The 22,553-nt window shown below is 43.5% G+C and overlaps 2 protein-coding genes across 2 annotated transcripts; both read right to left on the bottom strand.

Moving 5' to 3' along the window:
- Positions 1-71: 71 nt before the first annotated feature.
- On the bottom strand, positions 72-4,804 carry LOC135489194 (uncharacterized). The gene is made up of 4 exons (XM_064774422.1): positions 4,689-4,804; positions 3,093-4,100; positions 2,465-2,649; positions 72-1,648 (listed from the first exon to the last, which is right to left on the bottom strand). The coding sequence occupies exon 4, from the start codon at positions 1,606-1,608 to the stop codon at positions 532-534; it is 1,077 nt and encodes a 358-aa protein (XP_064630492.1). The 5' UTR covers positions 1,609-1,648; positions 2,465-2,649; positions 3,093-4,100; positions 4,689-4,804; the 3' UTR covers positions 72-531.
- A 3,681-nt stretch (positions 4,805-8,485) lies between these two features.
- On the bottom strand, positions 8,486-10,006 carry LOC135489238 (uncharacterized). Its single transcript, XM_064774500.1, has one exon. It carries the CDS (start codon positions 9,524-9,526, stop codon positions 8,840-8,842), a length of 687 nt encoding a protein of 228 aa, XP_064630570.1. The 5' UTR covers positions 9,527-10,006; the 3' UTR covers positions 8,486-8,839.
- Positions 10,007-22,553: the final 12,547 nt, after the last annotated feature.

Raw genomic sequence — 22,553 nt, 5'->3', positions numbered from 1 at the left:
AAACGATGCACAACAAATGCCATTGTTCATTATATTTATTTCAAATACATGCATTATGTACAACAGTACAATCCTTACAGTTAGGTCATAGACGAACGCCGTCATGCACCGGTAATACCCGCATTGACCATCCTCTGCTTCATTTTCTCTTGATACAGTTCATGGGCACACAGATCCCCAGATGCCCTTCATATTTTCTTACGATAGGTATCCTAAAGTAAAATCAGCTAAGAGCCGTCCCGATATCCTCGCAACTTTGAAACAGATGTACGCAACATTGAAAGCCGTGACGTGAATCCGAGCCAACTGTACAGTATTTGGGAATGTGATCTAATGTTAGTGATACAATAAATTGCCAGCAAATGAGTATGTCTTGAATGATAAAGAAAAGGCATTGTTTCCAAATCAAACGAGTGTGTTTCCAAGAATGGAAGATTTACAGAAACGCTCCATAAGAGTCTGCATGTCAACGCCCTAGTTGTCCCCACCGTACCCAATCGGTTTGTAGGTCAACCTTATTCGAAATTCAAATCACATTTTGTTGACCACGTCCCATCCACTATCATGGTGTTCGTTCACTGCCTTGTGGTCGGTGGAATGGTCCAGCGACGCCATACGCTCAAGACCAGAATACGTCTTCTCCGTTGTGATGTATTCGCGTTGATGGCGGTGATGGCGATGATGATGATGATGATGATGATGATGTTGCTTATCTTTAGGATGACCACCGAGTTGATTACAATGTTTTTGATCACCATGCCCATCGTTATATCCGTTCAGAGGTGTTAACTGGTCGCCATGGTGGTGAGGCGAGTGGTGACGTGGTGACCGGTCACCATGGGGACGAGGCGAGTGGTTACCATGGTGACGCGGTGACTTGTTTCCATGCGGCCGAGGCGAGTGGTTGCCATGGTGATGGGGGCGTGGTGAGCCGTTGCCAAGGTGATTACGCTGATGACCATTGTGTCGCGAATGATCATGTGACCCGCTGTGCATGTTATAGTTCACACCGTCTAGTTGGTCCATCTCTATATCCTCTGCCTTGCACACCAACCTAACCACGGTGGAGTAGCCTGGTCGGTGTCTACCGCACAGCAGGGAGTCGAGGGCGATTGCCAACATCATACCAGCAATGACTATGACAACCACTGCAACACCTATCCTCAAAACAAACAAAATGTCAATTTTCCCGGCGTAGGTCCTTATCATAATCTGCACAGCAGTTACTAATGAGTACAGCGCCCCTATTATCGCGCAGATTGATAAAATGACAGTCACAATCACCAAACCTTTCTTGAGTTTTCTCCATTTCACCTTGGAAGCAGATATACCGAAAGAGCCCGCCAAAATCACCGCCAATCCCGGGAGATAAAACACGTATATTTCTACTCCGAAGATGTCCACGATTGTCAACCCACTGATGCAGATAAATGCTGCGCCTATGACCGTCATAGCACCACCAAACTTCTTGATGGTGGGGTAACTGAGGAAATGATAGGGACTGCTCACCTTGGAGCCTTCCACCTCAATCACACGCGTCTGTGGCTCCTGTGACACGAAAGGGGCCTCCTCTGTCTGGTGGTTGCCCACCTCTTTAACCTTCAGCATCTTGATGACTGTTAGCGTAGTACGGTCTAGGTCATCTGCCCTGGAAAGTGAACCAACAATGCATGTTATTGGCGGAGAAGATTCCTGATAAGTCGGCCAGGAGCCGTTTTGATTTTAAAGATGGCAGAATACAAGACTGCATTGGGGTACTTAGTGAAACAAAGCACATAGACCTGGACGAGTGTTACCGTCTGCTATTCACATTACAACTCCTCGCCGATTTTATGATATAATTGCAAAATCTATATATTACTAGAGACACGGGGTACTGGGGGATCTGATAAATTACTAATGGTACCAGAAGATATCAATGTAACCGCAAACATTAAAAACCTCACGGAAAGGTATCGATTTAGCTTGAGATTTAGTTTGAATCATTTTGAGATGCACTTGCATGCGTTTTAGTCAGATCGGGAAATGGCGACCTCTCTTTTGCGACCAAAGCTGCCGCTAATCTACTTCAGGAAATTACTCCTTTGGTGAACGCCGGGGCTGCGGAAGACGGATGGGTTTCGTTTGCGACATGATTGAGGACTCTTAACAGCTTAGTCGCAATTTCGTAAAACATTAACTGGAGAAAATTGATATCGATCTCAGAACAACGGCATTTTTCTTCACCGCAAATGACCACAGGGCGTCCATCGAATGCGAATGTTTCCTCTTGATGTTTCCCATGGAAAACCTTGGATTCATGGTATAACAAAGAAAAAGACTCTGATTTCAGCGAATCCTGACCCTGAAAATGCAAATTGGCGGCTCGATGTCGATCGCCTGATGGGATGGGGTACTGATTGTAATAGGTTCGATCCGCTACGCTATGGGGTCTACAGTGAACGCTGCTCTGATTTTTCCCTACCTGTTATTGAACAATGCGTGACAACACAGGTGCGGTCGAGCTGATGTTGTGGAAGTGTCCTCGCAATCTATAGGATGTCCGTCAAAATGTCACTTCCTGATACGACAGCTCTCGGGTCTCCGATCTTCCCTTACAGTGTGTCACTGTTTCACACACCGTCACTTCTTGACAGAACGCGGTATGGCCTTTATTAAGGAAACAAAATGATGTATTTCGATAGAATCAGGCAGGCGTTTACATGGTTCTCAAGGCTCTGTTAAATTCGTATACATGTAATCATGCTTGCGTCTCGGTCATATTTTCCAGCTAGCCAGTTCACCAGTTGACTATCCTTCTTACTTCAGATGACGTAATTCTACTGGACGGACTATAGTTATCAGTTTCCTGTCATATATATATATATAGACCAGGATAAAGTGGATTGAACGAGGAACTTCAGCGAAAGGGAGTATCATTATCATTTTGATTCAGTCTCACCGAATACGACAGAGTGGAGTTAAACTGTGGGACGAAATCGACCGTTTCGTGGAAGTTTGTTTGGGCAACATAGTGATCTAGTTTTTCTCCCCAAAGATTTGAGTCTGCTCGAAAAAAAAGGATGATTGGAGCAAGTTGGCGCAAACCTCACCTTTTTGGGACCCTCGCGTCGCACGGGAGGGTCTACGCCAGCAGTTGCTAGCTCAGCCAGTGAATATAGCTTCAAATCGGTTTAGTTTCCTCGGTTTGTTCGATGTATCAACACAATTTACGGTCTCTCACCACACTATTTCACCTCGCGTGCAGGGAAATGAGACAGAATATTAATTTCTCTGTCGACCTCTCGTCACATTGGGCAATCTTCACATCCCACTTTCGGCTCATCAATCTCAAAATGAGACGTCTTTCACTTAGTAGACGTGTGTCCTATCAGCATGCACACCCGACACTGCTCACAGCCTCAAAGCTCATAGCAAAATTGTATATAAGTATTGTATAAGTATGTGATTTGGATGACAAGCAAGTTGAATCCGACAATACACTGTTATTTCCTCAACTTGACCTGGGGCTGAACGCTTAGGAGAATATTTGGGTCATGAAATGCTCGATGAGAATCAATTAAAACGTTCCGCATGTCGGATTTTCGGGTGCATGTATGTGAGGCACCGAATTCCCGTTGCTGATGATCGGTCGCTTGTCTCTCCTTCCGGAAATTTGGGTTGTCATAATTGTTTCCACGAATCTTGTGCGATTCATGAGACATGACTTTTTCAGCAATAAACATTTAATTTCCCAGAATATTGATGCAAATCTTTGTCTTTCATTAAGTTTTCCCTAATGTTTGTCATGTCTGTCAGCTGCACTCTTCCATCGCCATGTCTTCCACACGCCCGTAGTGTGAAGTCACAGCATTCGAAAATGTTACAGAAGTCCTGATATTTTAAGTCTTTTTCAAATCCTGCTGACATCGGGATCCATGCTGACGTCAGAGATGATGGTATCCGTCGAGCGCCATGACGTCACTGCTATACTCTCTGAGCGCCAAGACATGTCGTTGTCCTCGGAAGATGGGGTGTGGGGTGCGTCGATGACGGAGATACTCCTATCGGGTAAATTGTCCCTTCCGAGTAGTTTCATCGCCACGGACTTGTATCCTCGCCTGAAAAAAGATACACAGAAGTCGGATCATGCACCCGGAAATGTGCGTATTCCGCTTTGGCGTGCCATAGGTGATAGCGAAGGTGGCTCACATCAGTCACAATCGCTCACAATGCTTATCCAATTGAACTGTCAAATGCTATTTGTACTAAAACATTGATTTTATAGCGAGGTAAGTGACGAGTGAAGGACATGATCGCGCTGTTTATCCAGACCAGTAGATTACTGTTACTTGCAGCACACTCGCCGCCAACTCCTGCGTCGAGAGGAGTTTAAGCCGCCGGACTGGAACGCCAGAAAATTCCCCAGTGTTCGGCGGGGCGTTCACTGCACGTAATGGGTAGGGGCAGCGGTCATTCGCTGCTGGTCCAGGTAATAATAATGTGTAAAATGTCCCCAAATAAGCAGTGAAATAATTGTGACCATGGCCGGTTGGTCAAAACAAGTTTTATCACCAATGCTGGCGTTAACTTAACTTGGCGTTAAGTCTAAGGGTTAAACTGAAGGAGATAACGCCAAATTAAGATAACGCCAGCGTTAGTGACATAATTCGTTTTGAACAACCTGGCGGATGACGACGTTGTCTTACCTAACTTCCGGGCTGTAGATCCCATAGATGACAGCATTCAAAGCGATAGAGTTGCAGTAGAGAATGGTTGTGAGCACATATGCCCAGTTTGGGAACCGGAACTCTGGGTCGCATGCCCTCATGATGGCGAAGGGGGCATAGCCAAGGACACTGACGGAGCATATAATGGCGAACATCCTGGCCATGCGCTCTTCTCGTTGGTTGAGTAATTCCGACGTGCCACTGGTTTCATGCTCGCCAAAGGAGCGCAGCGTCCTGGACAGACGGTAGTTGTAAGTAAAAATACCACCGTAACAGAAAATCATAGTTCCACATGGTACGGCCATAAAGAGAATTAAGCTGATGATTTTCTGGTAGAGTTCAGAGTCCGATATGAAGATGCATTTCGTGCCCAGACCGTCTTCGTGATGTTTCCTGAACTCCACCACTATTGTTGGAATCAGAGACGCAGGCGGAAGTAACCAACAGACGACACTAATGCCAGCCCAAGAACGCCATCGAGAGACAAAGCTGATATTATGACAGATTTTAAGATATTTTTGTAATGCGATGAACGCCTGGTGGAGCAAAGAACAGCCGTATAAACTCAGGTTAACCACCGTGAACACGTGACAAAGAATCTCTCCGAACCTCCAATTGTTTGTTAGAAACGTATCCAGCATCACAGAGCAGAGAAATCCCAAGAACAACATGTCGGGTATGCTCAAAGCCACGATATGCATCACCGTTACTTGGCCCAATTTGCAGCGGTTTTGGAAACTTAAGGCGAAAAGCGTGAGAACATTCCCGAGGAGTCCACCCACCACCGCGATCGTAACCCCCGTGAATCCGAAGACCCGCTCAACGGACGACAATCCATCCTCGTTTGTCGAGTTGACCATACTACTCGAAAAAATCGTCTGCTCCTCCCGTGATCTTGAATTCCGATCAAAGACCACCATCGATCCTGTTGAATATCACAATCAAGGGGAACGATAATTAAACAGTTATATTGTTCGACGCGAGTTTGAACTGCGTACGTGAAAGAAAAAACCCTAACATATGTCTGCTCGAGGTGACAACAAGTCGACCACTGCAATTAACACTGATCAATATTCCATTGTTCAGCTACGGATATCCCTTTGGTGTGGCAACATCAACAGTGACAGTTCAGACCAGTTCAACGCGAGGCGATGACCGCGAGAGTCGCATCTGTACATCACCGATCTGAAACTTTCACTTAATTCCAAGATCGCGAATGAAGTTATCTCATCCATGCAAACGGGAGACAGTCGTTTATTGAGTTATGTAAATCTTAATTCTCCTCCCCTCCAAGCCGTGGGCGACTCTTGAGTCGGCAAGCTTCTCGCCCGAGCATGGTAAGTGTTGACTTGGTAAGAATGGTGAGGCGGTTTACATGGTGAAGATCGGTTAAGAGGAGATGATTGACGGCAAGGGCAATGTTTCCAATCAGGACTCCGGTATGTGCCGATGACGCTCAGTCAATAGTGAGTTTTCGCTATCCCGTTGGTAAAGACGAAGGTCACAATTCGGGCCAGACTCCGTTTGGGTAAAGCAAAAACCATTACAATAACATCATATCATGAACTGTTTGATTATTATCACCAATTCATCAATGATTATCACCAGATAATTTTTTTGATGAAAACTATTTACTGTGATGATGAGGTGTAAATTGAAGGAAGAAATGTGCAGAGCGGTCAATCCTGTCGGGATGGTGATAAGAGCCAGTATCCATAGCGATGGTTCATGTCAGCTGCCATATTTTATATGCAGTAGTCGATCAAGTCATGCCTTGAAATGACATTGCACAGCATTTTCTGGATGTTGTTGACTCGTCTGACGTTGTCCGGTATTTGATGCGTTGGACAGTCATTGATCAACTGGTCACGGACAGGAACGCCCGGGCAAGAATGCTGGTCTTCACACCAGAGACAAAACGCAATCGCCAGCGCCTGATCTCTCTGGTATAAAATAAACAAATAAAAATACTTTTGAATGGAAATCTGATTTGGATGATGCCCAGCCACAGCGTTCGGAGTGTACTTGAGCGGGAGGGGCGCCGGCATTTCAGACTGCTACACTGATTCACGTTTCGAAGGAAACCAACAATACACCCGAATATCCTGTTATCCTCCAGCTAATTAGGAGAAGAGAATTATTGAAGTTGTAACATGTGCTTTAGCTTGTTTTGATTTGCTGGGTAGAACCTATTGGATTGTTTACTTCTGAGATAGACTTACTTTGGTTGCAGCTGGTACAAACAACACTGATGAGATTGTGCTCGAACTCTCACTATACCTTGAAATGTATGTCTTATTGTGGCCTCCTCTCACTCCGCGGAACGCATATAGCTCCCTCGGCGCCTCAGCACCCCGTGATGACCGTCGCAAGATACATCAGAAGTCAGGACGAACGCTGGGCTCCATCCAGTAAGAGGCATTATGAGGTATAATCAGGTGTTAATGTTCGCTTCTCCGGCCTCCTGCATACAGGGAGTTTGTGTACAAGGCCGCAGAAGCGAACCTTAACCGCTGATTTCCTCAGGACGACTAATAAGAGGAACAGATACTGGTACAAATCACTTCTCTCAGTCAATGCTATAAAAGACACACATATCAATATTTTGAAGGTCAGGCGGCTCGTCTCTCTGTTTCGTGCCCTCTGCCATCAACGACCGATGGCCTTCGAAAGGAATTAGCTTTGAAATGTGAGCTCGCTGCACGGTATTTGCTTAGCACGAGTTGGTTTTTTGTTTGATTGGCTGCATACAGGTCTACACCAATAACATATCACTCAAAAACAGCGGCTTTGGTTTGATGGTTGCCAGCCCATGCAGCCGGTATACGCCACTTCATTCTTCATTAAATGAGATAGAAATGGTGTTCAGTCGCGTCTGTAAAATGTTTGCCGAAACATTTAGCTACATGCAATGTAAAGTCTTCTTGAATGTTGTCGAAAAAGGTAGTACTACCTGGGCGGTTAATGGCGGATTTAGGGAGGGGTGCCCTAGGGGTGCCCTTTTCGAATTTTTGGCACTTAAATTTCCAAATCCTCCTTCTGGGGGATGACCCCCCCCCCCCCCCCCCATGCAGACCCTGTCCTCGTTTCCAAAATCTGGTGTCCATACTTGCTAATAAAGACACCATGTCGATCAAAATCAGTTGTTGCTCTGCACAGGCCTATCAATTTCGTTGACCGACCTCTGCACTCATCAGGTGAACATCATTCGTTGAGCTGAAATAATGTACAACAGGCCAACAGATGTGATTGATGTGGTTCTTGTAATTGCTATCATTAACTCAGCGTTCGAAGATGAATGAAACCTCGAAATTAGGGTCATCAATCCATGCTTGATTCAATGAAGCTAGTTAGCAATCTAGAATAACGATGTATACTTCCAAGGCAGAAGCTATAAGGGGTCAAATTGGGAGTTAGTGCAGGTTAGGGGACTGGCCATCGGTAGTGTTGGATGGTTTCGTTTAAATGTCAGATGGGAAAGACTCCCTACTGGTGACATTGTGTAAGTTAATCTGACCTAACTCGTACTTAAAACTCCCTTTAGAGCTCCGTACAACGGTTTTACCACCATCGAAGCAGTTAGCGGTAAGCGGGCATGCCGCGTCTAATGTTGTGACCTCTAAATCTCAAAGGTAAGCTTGCAGTTGGTAAAGCTTGTATGGGGTGCTTCTTCTTTTGCAATACACAGCTATCAAGGTTAAATGGTTAAGAGTACCAGCAAAAAGCACTCAACTGCAAAACACCTTGATTCATTTGGATTATTGAAAGCACCATGGTTGAGAGACGGCGAGAAGAAACTCGTCGATATATTCTATGCGAAAACACTTCGATCAATACATGTGTCTTACAGTATATAAAATACAACTTAGACTTGTACCTACACATTCATATACAACCCTGCAACTGACGAAAAAGAAATTGTCCAACGCCAGGCAAACATCGAGTCCAAGTCAGGTGAATTGGTGATTCAGCTGCTATCTGGCGACAGCGCTGTTTTTGGTCAGGTATCGCGCGGGCCTTTTCCATGTCTTCTTAGGTACTTCCCCAATGCTGACTGTTTGATTACACACGCGATTAAACCACTCGACCAACAACTCATTCTATAGTCATCAGAGAATCACTTATTGCATTTATTCCTTCGTTATCTCAACCGCCTTTCCCTTGATACTATCCGGTATGGGAGCGCCGATGAATACGGTGCCATCCTCAGTCAAAATGGCTGCCAGGGCGGCCATGTTAACCTTCGCCGGAATGTCAAATGACCGATCGACCATCCGGGTGCTAATACCGTGTTTTGAGTGTGCCTTAACTATGATTCGTCCACCGCCGGCACTTATCTGAATCTCACTGACCTGGAAGTTAGGAAGTGCAACTTTCGTTAGGAAATCCTTCCCATCATTTTTATCGTCAAAGCCACGCATCCTGGACTGCATTCCGCCGGACATTTTGGAAAAACCACCAAACGATGTGAACGGGTCGTTGTTGTTGCTGTTCCCCTTTGGTGTTTCATATGGAGCCTTGAGTACCAGCGTCCCCGAATTGTTTACCTCAGACTCCAATCTGGATGTATCTGTGCCATCCGGGACCTGGAGCTGACGGCGCGTCTCTCGTCTGCTTCCATCTTCATCACGAACGCAATGAATGCTGATGCTGTTACCATCAACAGACAGCTTGATGTCCTCGGTTCGGAAACCTTTCACGTCCACCTCGGTCTTCCATTCTTTGCCTTGGATATTGGGCTGACTGGGTGAGCCTCCGGACCTGTGGAAGAACGGGTCGGATCCACCCGAACTGGTCGTCATACGATGGGAATACATGCTGAGAGAACGAGGAATGATCGAAAGTAAACAGGAGTCTGAATTTTAGAGTTCGTCAACTGTTGATATCAGAAGATGCAGCATGAATTGATTTGGGCTGTGGTGAGAAGTCCATCAAACGTACGGCTATCCACATTCGAAGCCAACTCAGCTTGAAAATACACGCCTATCGTATGTTACAGTTGCCAAAGAATGGTGACGAACTGCGAAGAAGCGCTTGTTATAATTATGTGTAACTCCGGTGTAAAAAGTTATCCAAGTGTTTACCAGCAACTTTGAAAGCTGGGCGACTCAGCTGCAGCAACCCTAGTACACCTGCGGTGGAGTGCGCCGTAGATGAACAGTCAGTGCCACTATACTTAATAAACTTCGCTTTTTTTCACTTTGATTGCTCTTCAAGATCTACATGCGTATGGGGCAATTGCAAGATACCGGTTGTTACAGGCTGTTTGGAATCACGTGTCCAGTCTAAAGTTGGACAGGTCTACTTTAAGCTAGACTCCCGGGGCAGTCCATTGCGTCATCCTAATTGGATCTCCGGGCGACCGGACGAGACCCGTCCAAAGCGTCCGGAGAACAGTCAGTTCATATGCATTTCCCCAGAGACCGATGCTCCAGAAGAGCATAACAGTTGCATAACAGCACAACAGTTATTCATATATCGCCAACTTAGAAAGTACATGTATACTTGAAGGGAATACTTTTATCTGATTGGCTGATCCCTCATGTGACGTCATCAAAAACTTTCAGATCGATGTCAAACGTCTGCTGCTGTCCCACGTGGAAATTGGCCCAACAATGGCCTGTGATGATGAATCGCTGTTTTTATGCCATTCCCTCATATGTCCAGGATATCTGCTCAATGGAAGATGCGTGTTAAACCTTCCTGGTGTGTCGTCTCTTTTGTCACAATATCATGACCCCAAAATCAGCGCTATTACATGCGTCTTGATTTACTGTTGGCTCCTTGAACACATGATCACCAAGTAACGAGCCAAATTGACCACTCCACCTTTAAATATACGCCCCATCACAGGCTAACAAGTTTAAAACAGATCATAACATAATTAGCCTTAGTGCGATGTAAATAATGATTTGAGGGTTTGCAAACATTAGACATATCTCATGCCATCAAGTGGACAATTCTCTAAAGGAATAGTGTTAAGAAGATTGCGACGACCTTAGATTTCGACGGCCACTCATCCATGTTTACTTAAGTCTTCAAGCAGGCGATATGAGTGTAAACAACGTATGAAAGTTGAAATCATTATTTTGGTCACGATCATCTAGGGTGGGAACTTTGCGATGAATTCTGGTTTGTGGTACGTGCCTTTGTCTGACTGAGTAGAACATTTGATCCGGTGGGTGGGTATTGAGTGACAAGTTTAATTGGTAGTTAAATTGAAGTGTTCAATAATTTCATCATTAGACCAATGGTCACGGGTTCGTCCGCTCAGTAACAACCTCAACCTCTCCGAGGTCTTCCACCTTCCCGAGTTAAGGCAACAACCTCTCCGAGGTCTTCCACCTTTCCAAGTAAAGGCAACAACCTCTCCGAGGATCTTCCACCTTCCCGAGCAAATGCAAAAGCTTCAGAATGTAAATTTTCCAACTTACGTCACTGTGCGAGTTCGGCAACTGACCAAAGCTCAAGGACATCAGCACGCAGTAGGCCTACATGATGATCAGACATTCGGGAAACTCTGCGGACGGCGCCTAACTTTATCAACATGTAGGCCCAGCACCAACAAGAATTTTCCAAAGTGTAGGCTAACATTGTCAGGCAAATACTGATGAGAAGTCACGATCCTACTTGAAGCTATTTTGCTTGACAAACAGCCTCTCTCATGCCAAAGTTGTCCCTTCAACAAAGAATGTTTGTAGCTGATGGCCATTTTGAAAAAGGGTTTGGAATCGAGGTCACCCAAAATAATTGTTGGCGTCACTGTACCCTCGGGAATTCAAGCCGCCGACTAGTCAAACCATTCGCTGGAGTGCTCGAACACCTGACACTTATCAGACTACTTCAACTTGAAAAGTTCGGGTGAAGGGGTTTTCTTCATGATAATATACATGGTAAAAGATGATGGTATAAGAGGGCCGGCGAATCTAGGAACTGGAAGAAGAGGGAGCGTGCACTGCATTTCTCATCAAAATTCCTGGACAGGTCTGTTCCAAAAGTTCATGAGTGGGCAATTAAAAAAAGTTTACATATCAATCAAGAGCCGTGCGTCTAATGCACCCGCTTGGATCCGCGCCTGATAAACGTACATGATTGAATAATAACAAGAACATTTTTTAAAAAAACACGAAGAAATAGATTCGCCGGGGTTCGAACCCGTGACCATCCCATCCACAGTGCAACCGTCCAACCGCCGAGGCCATCAAGGCTTTAATGATTGACGGGGATTTTCGTTGTTCAAGTGGTCGCCATATTGAAAAAGCGCCGTGATTGTGACGAGGTCAGGCTGGCGGAAGAGTAATTGGGTACAAAGAGTTCCAAGCTAATCGTATAACTCAATATTGCGACAGATTTTTCTTGATATATCGTATTTATATAGCTCGGTGATATAATAGATAATGTTCGTAGTTGATTTTAATGTTTGAATGGCTTTCTCAAAAATGTTTTTAGAAGCGAGGTCAACGGGGTCAAAAGAAATAGTCTTTGGCGCCAATGATATCAGCAATGGCGGATTTGAATTAAGATTCGAAACGATTCTTTTCGAGTCGGAAGTGCGCATGCATAAGGCAATCGTAGCTCCGTGCACGTGATTTGACGGGACAATTTGGGTGTGGGAATTAGGTGTCCAGGAAGAAGATATGTAATTTTAATCTATCCGCCTGCTCATCACTGTAGTTACAAACTAAATGCTCATCACTAATAATGAATTTAGCGCCAACTCGTCAAACCATTCCCTGGAGTGCTCGAACACCTGGAACCAGTGTGTACTTCAGCTTGAAAAGTTCGGGTGAAGGAGTTTTCTTCATGATAATATACATAATGGTATAAGATGATGGTATAAGAGGGCCGGCGAATCTAGGAACTGGAAGATGAGGGAGCGTGCACTGCATTTCTCATCAAAATTCCTGGACAGGTCTGTTCCAAAATTTCATAAGTGGTCAATTAAAAAAAGTTTACATATCAATCAGGAGCCGTGCGTCTAATGCACCCGCTTGGATCCGCGCCTGATAAACGTACATGATTAAATAATAACAAGAACATTTTTTAAAAAACACGAAAAAATAGATTCGCCGGGGTTCGAACCCGTGACTATCCCATCCACAGTGCAACCGTCCAACCGCCGAGGCCATCAAGGCTTTAATGATTGACCGGGATTTTCGTTGTTCAAGTGGTCGCCATATTGAAAAAGCGCCGTGATTGTGACGAGGTCAGGCTGGCGGAAGAGTAATTGGGTACAAAGAGTTCCAAGCTAATCGTATAACTCAATATTGCGACAGATTTTTCTTGATATATCGTATTTATATAGCTCGGTGATATAAAAGATAATGTTCGTAGTTGATTTTAATGTTTGAATGGCTTTCTCAAAAATGTTTTTAGAAGCGAGGTCAACGGGGTCAAAAGAAATAGTCTTTGGCGCCAATGATATCAGCAATGGCGGATTTGAATTAAGATTCGAAACGATTCTTTTCGAGTCGGAAGTGCGCATGCATAAGGCAATCGTAGCTCCGTGCACGTGATTTGACGGGACAATTTGGGTGTGGGAATTAGGTGTCCAGGAAGAATATATGTAATTTTAATCTATCCGCCTGCTCATCACTGTAGTTACAAACTAAATGCTCATCACTGATAATGAATTTAGCGCCAACTCGTCAAACCATTCCCTGGAGTGCTCGAACACCTGGAACCAGTGTGTACTTCAGCTTGAAAAGTTCGGGTGAAGGAGTTTTCTTCATGATAATATACATAATGGTATAAGATGATGGTATAAGAGGGCCGGCGAATCTAGGAACTGGAAGAAGAGGGAGCGTGCACTTCATTTCTCATCAAAATTCCTGGACAGGTCTGTTCCAAAATTTCATAAGTGGTCAATTAAAAAAAGTTTACATATCAATCAGGAGCCGTGCGTCTAATGCACCCGCTTGGATCCGCGCCTGATAAACGTACATGATTAAATAATAACAAGAACATTTTTAAAAAAAACACGAAAAAATAGATTCGCCGGGGTTCGAACCCGTGACCATCCCATCAACAGTGCAACCGTCCAACCGCCGAGGCCATCAAGGCTTTAATGATTGACCGGGATTTTCGTTGTTCAAGTGGTCGCCATATTGAAAAAGCGCCGTGATTGTGACGAGGTCAGGCTGGCGGAAGAGTAATTGGGTACAAAGAGTTCCAAGCTAATCGTATAACTCAATATTGCGACAGATTTTTCTTGATATATCGTATTTATATAGCTCGGTGATATAATAGATAATATTCGTAGTTGATTTTAATGTTTGAATGGCTTTCTCAAAAATGTTTTTAGAACGAGGTCAACGGGGTCAAAAGAAATAGTCTTTGGCGCCAATGATATCAGCAATGGCGGATTTGAATTAAGATTCGAAACGATTCTTTTCGAGTCGGAAGTGCGCATGCATAAGGCAATCGTAGCTCCGTGCACGTGATTTGACGGGACAATTTGGGTGTGGGAATTAGGTGTCCAGGAAGAATATATGTAATTTTAATCTATCCGCCTGCTCATCACTGTAGTTACAAACTAAATGCTCATCACTAATAATGAATTTAGCGCCAACTCGTCAAACCATTCCCTGGAGTGCTCGAACACCTGGAACCAGTGTGTACTTCAGCTTGAAAAGTTCGGGTGAAGGAGTTTTCTTCATGATAATATACATAATGGTATAAGATGATGGTATAAGAGGGCCGGCGAATCTAGGAACTGGAAGAAGAGGGAGCGTGCACTGCATTTCTCATCAAAATTCCTGGACAGGTCTGTTCCAAAATTTCATAATGGTCAATTAAAAAAAGTTTACATATCAATCAGGAGCCGTGCGTCTAATGCACCCGCTTGGATCCGCGCCTGATAAACGTACATGATTAAATAATAACAAGAACATTTTTAAAAAAAACACGAAAAAATAGATTCGCCGGGGTTCGAACCCGTGACCATCCCATCCACAGTGCAACCGTCCAACCGCCGAGGCCATCAAGGCTTTAATGATTGACGGGGATTTTCGTTGTTCAAGTGGTCGCCATATTGAAAAAGCGCCGTGATTGTGACGAGGTCAGGCTGGCGGAAGAGTAATTGGGTACAAAGAGTTCCAAGCTAATCGTATAACTCAATATTGCGACAGATTTTTCTTGATATATCGTATTTATATAGCTCGGTGATATAATAGATAATGTTCGTAGTTGATTTTAATGTTTGAATGGCTTTCTCAAAAATGTTTTTAGAACGAGGTCAACGGGGTCAAAAGAAATAGTCTTTGGCGTCAATGATATCAGCAATGGCGGATTTGAATTAAGATTCGAAACGATTCTTTTCGAGTCGGAAGTGCGCATGCATAAGGCAATCGTACCTCCGTGCACGTGATTTGACGGGACAATTTGGGTGTGGGAATTAGGTGTCCAGGAAGAATATATGTAATTTTAATCTATCCGCCTGCTCATCACTGTAGTTACAAACTAAATGCTCATCACTAATAATGAATTTAGCGCCAACTCGTCAAACCATTCCCTGGAGTGCTCGAACACCTGGAACCAGTGTGTACTTCGGCTTGAAAAGTTCGGGTGAAGGAGTTTTCTTCATGATAATATACATAATGGTATAAGATGATGGTATGAGAGGGCCGGCGAATCTAGGAACTGGAAGAAGAGGGAGCGTGCACTTCATTTCTCATCAAAATTCCTGGACAGGTCTGTTCCAAAATTTCATAAGTGGTCAATTAAAAAAAGTTTACATATCAATCAGGAGCCGTGCGTCTAATGCACCCGCTTGGATCCGCGCCTGATAAACGTACATGATTAAATAATAACAAGAACATTTTTAAAAAAAACACGAAAAAATAGATTCGCCGGGGTTCGAACCCGTGACCATCCCTTCCACAGTGCAACCGTCCAACCGCCGAGGCCATCAAGGCTTTAATGATTGACGGGGATTTTCGTTGTTCAAGTGGTCGCCATATTGAAAAAGCGCCGTGATTGTGACGAGGTCAGGCTGGCGGAAGAGTAATTGGGTACAAAGAGTTCCAAGCTAATCGTATAACTCAATATTGCGACAGATTTTTCTTGATATATCGTATTTATATAGCTCGGTGATATAATAGATAATGTTCGTAGTTGATTTTAATGTTTGAATGGCTTTCTCAAAAATGTTTTTAGAAGCGAGGTCAACGGGGTCAAAAGAAATAGTCTTTGGCGCCAATGATATCAGCAATGGCGGATTTGAATTAAGATTCGAAACGATTCTTTTTGAGTCGGAAGTGCGCATGCATAAGGCAATCGTAGCTCCGTGCACGTGATTTGACGGGACAATTTGGGTGTGGGAATTAGGTGTCCAGGAAGAAGATATGTAATTTGAATCTATCCGCCTGCTCATCACTGTAGTTACAAACTAAATGCTCATCACTAATAATGAATTTAGCGCCAACTCGTCAAACCATTCCCTGGAGTGCTCGAACACCTGGAACCAGTGTGTACTTCAGCTTGAAAAGTTCGGGTGAAGGAGTTTTCTTCATGATAATATACATAATGGTATAAGATGATGGTATAAGAGGGCCGGCGAATCTAGGAACTGGAAGAAGAGGGAGCGTGCACTTCATTTCTCATCAAAATTCCTGGACAGGTCTGTTCCAAAATTTCATAAGTGGTCAATTAAAAAAAGTTTACATATCAATCAGGAGCCGTGCGTCTAATGCACCCGCTTGGATCCGCGCCTGATAAACGTACATGATTAAATAATAACAAGAACATTTTTAAAAAAACACGAAAAAATAGATTCGCCGGGGTTCGAACCCGTGACTATCCCATCCACAGTGCAACCGTCCAACCGCCGAGGCCATCAAGGCTTTAATGATTGACGGGGATTTTCGTTGTTCAAGTGGTCGCCATATTGAAAAAGCGCCGTGATTGTGACGAGGTCAGGCTGGCGGAAGAGTAATTGGGTACAAAGAGTTCCAAGCTAATCGTATAACTCAATATTGCGACAGATTTTTCTTGATATATCGTATTTATATAGCTCGGTGATATAAAAGATAATGTTCGTAGTTGATTTTAATGTTTGAATGGCTTTCTCAAAAATGTTTTTAGAAGCGAGGTCAACGGGGTCAAAAGAAATAGTCTTTGGCGCCAATGATATCAGCAATGGCGGATTTGAATTAAGATTCGAAACGATTCTTTTCGAGTCGGAAGTGCGCATGCATAAGGCAATCGTAGCTCCGTGCACGTGATTTGACGGGACAATTTGGGTGTGGGAATTAGGTGTCCAGGAAGAAGATATGTAATTTGAATCTATCCGCCTGCTCATCACTGTAGTTACAAACTAAATGCTCATCACTGATAATGAATTTAGCGCCAACTCGTCAAACCATTCCCTGGAGTGCTCGAACACCTGGAACCAGTGTGTACTTCAGCTTGAAAAGTTCGGGTGAAGGAGTTTTCTTCATGATAATATACATAATGGTATAAGATGATGGTATAAGAGGGCCGGCGAATCTAGGAACTGGAAGAAGAGGGAGCGTGCACTTCATTTCTCATCAAAATTCCTGGACAGGTCTGTTCCAAAATTTCATAAGTGGTCAATTAAAAAAAGTTTACATATCAATCAGGAGCCGTGCGTCTAATGCACCCGCTTGGATCCGCGCCTGATAAACGTACATTATTAAATAATAACAAGAACATTTTTAAAAAAAACACGAAAAAATAGATTCGCCGGGGTTCGAACCCGTGACCATCCCATCCACAGTGCAACCGTCCAACCGCCGAGGCCATCAAGGCTTTAATGATTGACGGGGATTTTCGTTGTTCAAGTGGTCGCCATATTGAAAAAGCGCCGTGATTGTGACGAGGTCAGGCTGGCGGAAGAGTAATTGGGTACAAAGAGTTCCAAGCTAATCGTATAACTCAATATTGCGACAGATTTTTCTTGATATATCGTATTTATATAGCTCGGTGATATAATAGATAATGTTCGTAGTTGATTTTAATGTTTCAATGGCTTTCTCAAAAATGTTTTTAGAAGCGAGGTCAACGGGGTCAAAAGAAATAGTCTTTGGCGCCAATGATATCAGCAATGGCGGATTTGAATTAAGATTCGAAACGATTCTTTTCGAGTCGGAAGTGCGCATGCATAAGGCAATCGTAGCTCCGTGCACGTGATTTGACGGGACAATTTGGGTGTGGGAATTAGGTGTCCAGGAAGAAGATATGTAATTTTAATCTATCCGCCTGCTCATCACTGTGGTTACAAACTAAATGCTCATCACTAATAATGAATTTAGCGCCAACTCGTCAAACCATTCCCTGGAGTGCTCGAACACCTGGAACCAGTGTGTACTTCAGCTTGAAAAGTTCGGGTGAAGGAGTTTTCTTCATGATAATATACATAATGGTATAAGATGATGGTATAAGAGGGCCGGCGAATCTAGGAACTGGAAGATGAGGGAGCGTGCACTGCATTTCTCATCAAAATTCCTGGACAGGTCTCTTCCAAAATTTCATAAGTGGTCAATTAAAAAAAGTTTACATATCAATCAGGAGCCGTGCGTCTAATGCACCCGCTTGGATCCGCGCCTGATAAACGTACATGATTAAATAATAACAAGAACATTTTTAAAAAAACACGAAAAAATAGATTCGCCGGGGTTCGAACCCGTGACTATCCCATCCACAGTGCAACCGTCCTACCGCCGAGGCCATCAAGACTTTAATGATTGACGGGGATTTTCGTTGTTCAAGTGGTCGCCATATTGAAAAAGCGCCGTGATTGTGACGAGGTCAGGCTGGCGGAAGAGTAATTGGGTACAAAGAGTTCCAAGCTAATCGTATAACTCAATATTGCGACAGATTTTTCTTGATATATCGTATTTATATAGCTCGGTGATATAAAAGATAATGTTCGTAGTTGATTTTAATGTTTGAATGGCTTTCTCAAAAATGTTTTTAGAAGCGAGGTCAACGGGGTCAAAAGAAATAGTCTTTGGCGCCAATGATATCAGCAATGGCGGATTTGAATTAAGATTCGAAACGATTCTTTTCGAGTCGGAAGTGCGCATGCATAAGGCAATCGTAGCTCCGTGCACGTGATTTGACGGGACAATTTGGGTGTGGGAATTAGGTGTCCAGGAAGAATATATGTAATTTTAATCTATCCGCCTGCTCATCACTGTAGTTACAAACTAAATGCTCATCACTGATAATGAATTTAGCGCCAACTCGTCAAACCATTCCCTGGAGTGCTCGAACACCTGGAACCAGTGTGTACTTCAGCTTGAAAAGTTCGGGTGAAGGAGTTTTCTTCATGATAATATACATAATGGTATAAGATGATGGTATAAGAGGGCCGGCGAATCTAGGAACTGGAAGAAGAGGGAGCGTGCACTGCATTTCTCATCAAAATTCCTGGACAGGTCTGTTCCAAAATTTCATAAGTGGTCAATTAAAAAAAGTTTACATATCAATCAGGAGCCGTGCGTCTAATGCACCCGCTTGGATCCGCGCCTGATAAACGTACATGATTAAATAATAACAAGAACATTTTTAAAAAAAACACGAAAAAATAGATTCGCCGGGGTTCGAACCCGTGACCATCCCATCCACAGTGCAACCGTCCAACCGCCGAGGCCATCAAGGCTTTAATGATTGACGGGGATTTTCGTTGTTCAAGTGGTCGCCATATTGAAAAAGCGCCGTGATTGTGACGAGGTCAGGCTGGCGGAAGAGTAATTGGGTACAAAGAGTTCCAAGCTAATCGTATAACTCAATATTGCGACAGATTTTTCTTGATATATCGTATTTATATAGCTCGGTGATATAAAAGATAATGTTCGTAGTTGATTTTAATGTTTGAATGGCTTTCTCAAAAATGTTTTTAGAAGCGAGGTCAACGGGGTCAAAAGAAATAGTCTTTGGCGCCAATGATATCAGCAATGGCGGATTTGAATTAAGATTCGAAACGATTCTTTTCGAGTCGGAAGTGCGCATGCATAAGGCAATCGTAGCTCCGTGCACGTGATTTGACGGGACAATTTGGGTGTGGGAATTAGGTGTCCAGGAAGAAGATATGTAATTTTAATCTATCCGCCTGCTCATCACTGTAGTTACAAACTAAATGCTCATCACTAATAATGAATTTAGCGCCAACTCGTCAAACCATTCCCTGGAGTGCTCGAACACCTTGAACCAGTGTGTACTTCAGCTTGAAAAGTTCGGGTGAAGGAGTTTTCTTCATGATAATATACATAATGGTATAAGATGATGGTATTAGAGGGCCGGCGAATCTAGGAACTGGAAAATGAGGGAGCGTGCACTGCATTTCTCATCAAAATTCCTGGACAGGTCTGTTCCAAAATTTCATAAGTGGTCAATTAAAAAAAGTTTACATATCAATCAGGAGCCGTGCGTCTAATGCACCCGCTTGGATCCGCGCCTGATAAACGTACATGATTAAATAATAACAAGAACATTTTAAAAAAAACACGAAAAAAAAGATTCGCCGGGGTTCGAACCCGTGACCATCCCATCCACAGTGCAACCGTCCAACCGCCGAGGCCATCAAGGCTTTAATGATTGACGGGGATTTTCGTTGTTCAAGTGGTCGCCATATTGAAAAAGCGCCGTGATTGTGACGAGGTCAGGCTGGCGGAAGAGTAATTGGGTACAAAGAGTTCCAAGCTAATCGTATAACTCAATATTGCGACAGATTTTTCTTGATATATCGTATTTATATAGCTCGGTGATATAAAAGATAATGTTCGTAGTTGATTTTAATGTTTGAATGGCTTTCTCAAAAATGTTTTTAGAAGCGAGGTCAACGGGGTCAAAAGAAATAGTCTTTGGCGCCAATGATATCAGCAATGGCGGATTTGAATTAAGATTCGAAACGATTCTTTTCGAGTCGGAAGTGCGCATGCATAAGGCAATCGTAGCTCCGTGCACGTGATTTGACGGGACAATTTGGGTGTGGGAATTAGGTGTCCAGGAAGAATATATGTAATTTTAATCTATCCGCCTGCTCATCACTGTAGTTACAAACTAAATGCTCATCACTGATAATGAATTTAGCGCCAACTCGTCAAACCATTCCCTGGAGTGCTCGAACACCTGGAACCAGTGTGTACTTCAGCTTGAAAAGTTCGGGTGAAGGAGTTTTCTTCATGATAATATACATAATGGTGTAAGATGATGGTATAAGAGGGCCGGCGAATCTAGGAACTGGAAGAAGAGGGAGCGTGCACTTCATTTCTCATCAAAATTCCTGGACAGGTCTGTTCCAAAATTTCATAAGTGGTCAATTAAAAAAAGTTTACATATCAATCAGGAGCCGTGCGTCTAATGCACCCGCTTGGATCCGCGCCTGATAAACGTACATGATTAAATAATAACAAGAACATTTTTAAAAAAAACACGAAAAAATAGATTCGCCGGGGTTCGAACCCGTGACCATCCCATCCACAGTGCAACCGTCCAACCGCCGAGGCCATCAAGGCTTTAATGATTGACGGGGATTTTCGTTGTTCAAGTGGTCGCCATATTGAAAAAGCGCCGTGATTGTGACGAGGTCAGGCTGGCGGAAGAGTAATTGGGTACAAAGAGTTCCAAGCTAATCGTATAACTCAATATTGCGACAGATTTTTCTTGATATATCGTATTTATATAGCTCGGTGATATAAAAGATAATGTTCGTAGTTGATTTTAATGTTTGAATGGCTTTCTCAAAAATGTTTTTAGAAGCGAGGTCAACGGGGTCAAAAGAAATAGTCTTTGGCGCCAATGATATCAGCAATGGCGGATTTGAATTAAGATTCGAAACGATTCTTTTCGAGTCGGAAGTGCGCATGCATAAGGCAATCGTAGCTCCGTGCACGTGATTTGACGGGACAATTTGGGTGTGGGAATTAGGTGTCCAGGAAGAATATATGTAATTTTAATCTATCCGCCTGCTCATCACTGTAGTTACAAACTAAATGCTCATCACTGATAATGAATTTAGCGCCAACTCGTCAAACCATTCCCTGGAGTGCTCGAACACCTGGAACCAGTGTGTACTTCAGCTTGAAAAGTTCGGGTGAAGGAGTTTTCTTCATGATAATATACATAATGGTATAAGATGATGGTATAAGAGGGCCGGCGAATCTAGGAACTGGAAGAAGAGGGAGCGTGCACTTCATTTCTCATCAAAATTCCTGGACAGGTCTGTTCCAAAATTTCATAAGTGGTCAATTAAAAAAAGTTTACATATCAATCAGGAGCCGTGCGTCTAATGCACCCGCTTGGATCCGCGCCTGATAAACGTACATGATTAAATAATAACAAGAACATTTTTAAAAAAAACACGAAAAAATAGATTCGCCGGGGTTCGAACCCGTGACCATCCCATCCACAGTGCAACCGTCCAACCGCCGAGGCCATCAAGGCTTTAATGATTGACCGGGATTTTCGTTGTTCAAGTGGTCGCCATATTGAAAAAGCGCCGTGATTGTGACGAGGTCAGGCTGGCGGAAGAGTAATTGGGTACAAAGAGTTCCAAGCTAATCGTATAACTCAATATTGCGACAGATTTTTCTTGATATATCGTATTTATATAGCTCGGTGATATAATAGATAATATTCGTAGTTGATTTTAATGTTTGAATGGCTTTCTCAAAAATGTTTTTAGAACGAGGTCAACGGGGTCAAAAGAAATAGTCTTTGGCGCCAATGATATCAGCAATGGCGGATTTGAATTAAGATTCGAAACGATTCTTTTCGAGTCGGAAGTGCGCATGCATAAGGCAATCGTAGCTCCGTGCACGTGATTTGACGGGACAATTTGGGTGTGGGAATTAGGTGTCCAGGAAGAATATATGTAAT

This window comes from Lineus longissimus, chromosome 6, assembly GCF_910592395.1.
Source record: "Lineus longissimus chromosome 6, tnLinLong1.2, whole genome shotgun sequence".
Taxonomy (NCBI): Eukaryota; Metazoa; Nemertea; class Pilidiophora; order Heteronemertea; family Lineidae; genus Lineus; species Lineus longissimus.
This window is presented reverse-complemented; position numbering and strand designations above follow the sequence as displayed.

Bases quoted from the DNA above. Each gene is read 5' to 3' on its own strand.
- LOC135489194 (XM_064774422.1), bottom strand. From the start codon at position 1,608: ATGCTGAAGGTTAAAGAGGTGGGCAACCACCAGACAGAGGAGGCCCCT.
- LOC135489238 (XM_064774500.1), bottom strand. From the start codon at position 9,526: ATGTATTCCCATCGTATGACGACCAGTTCGGGTGGATCCGACCCGTTC.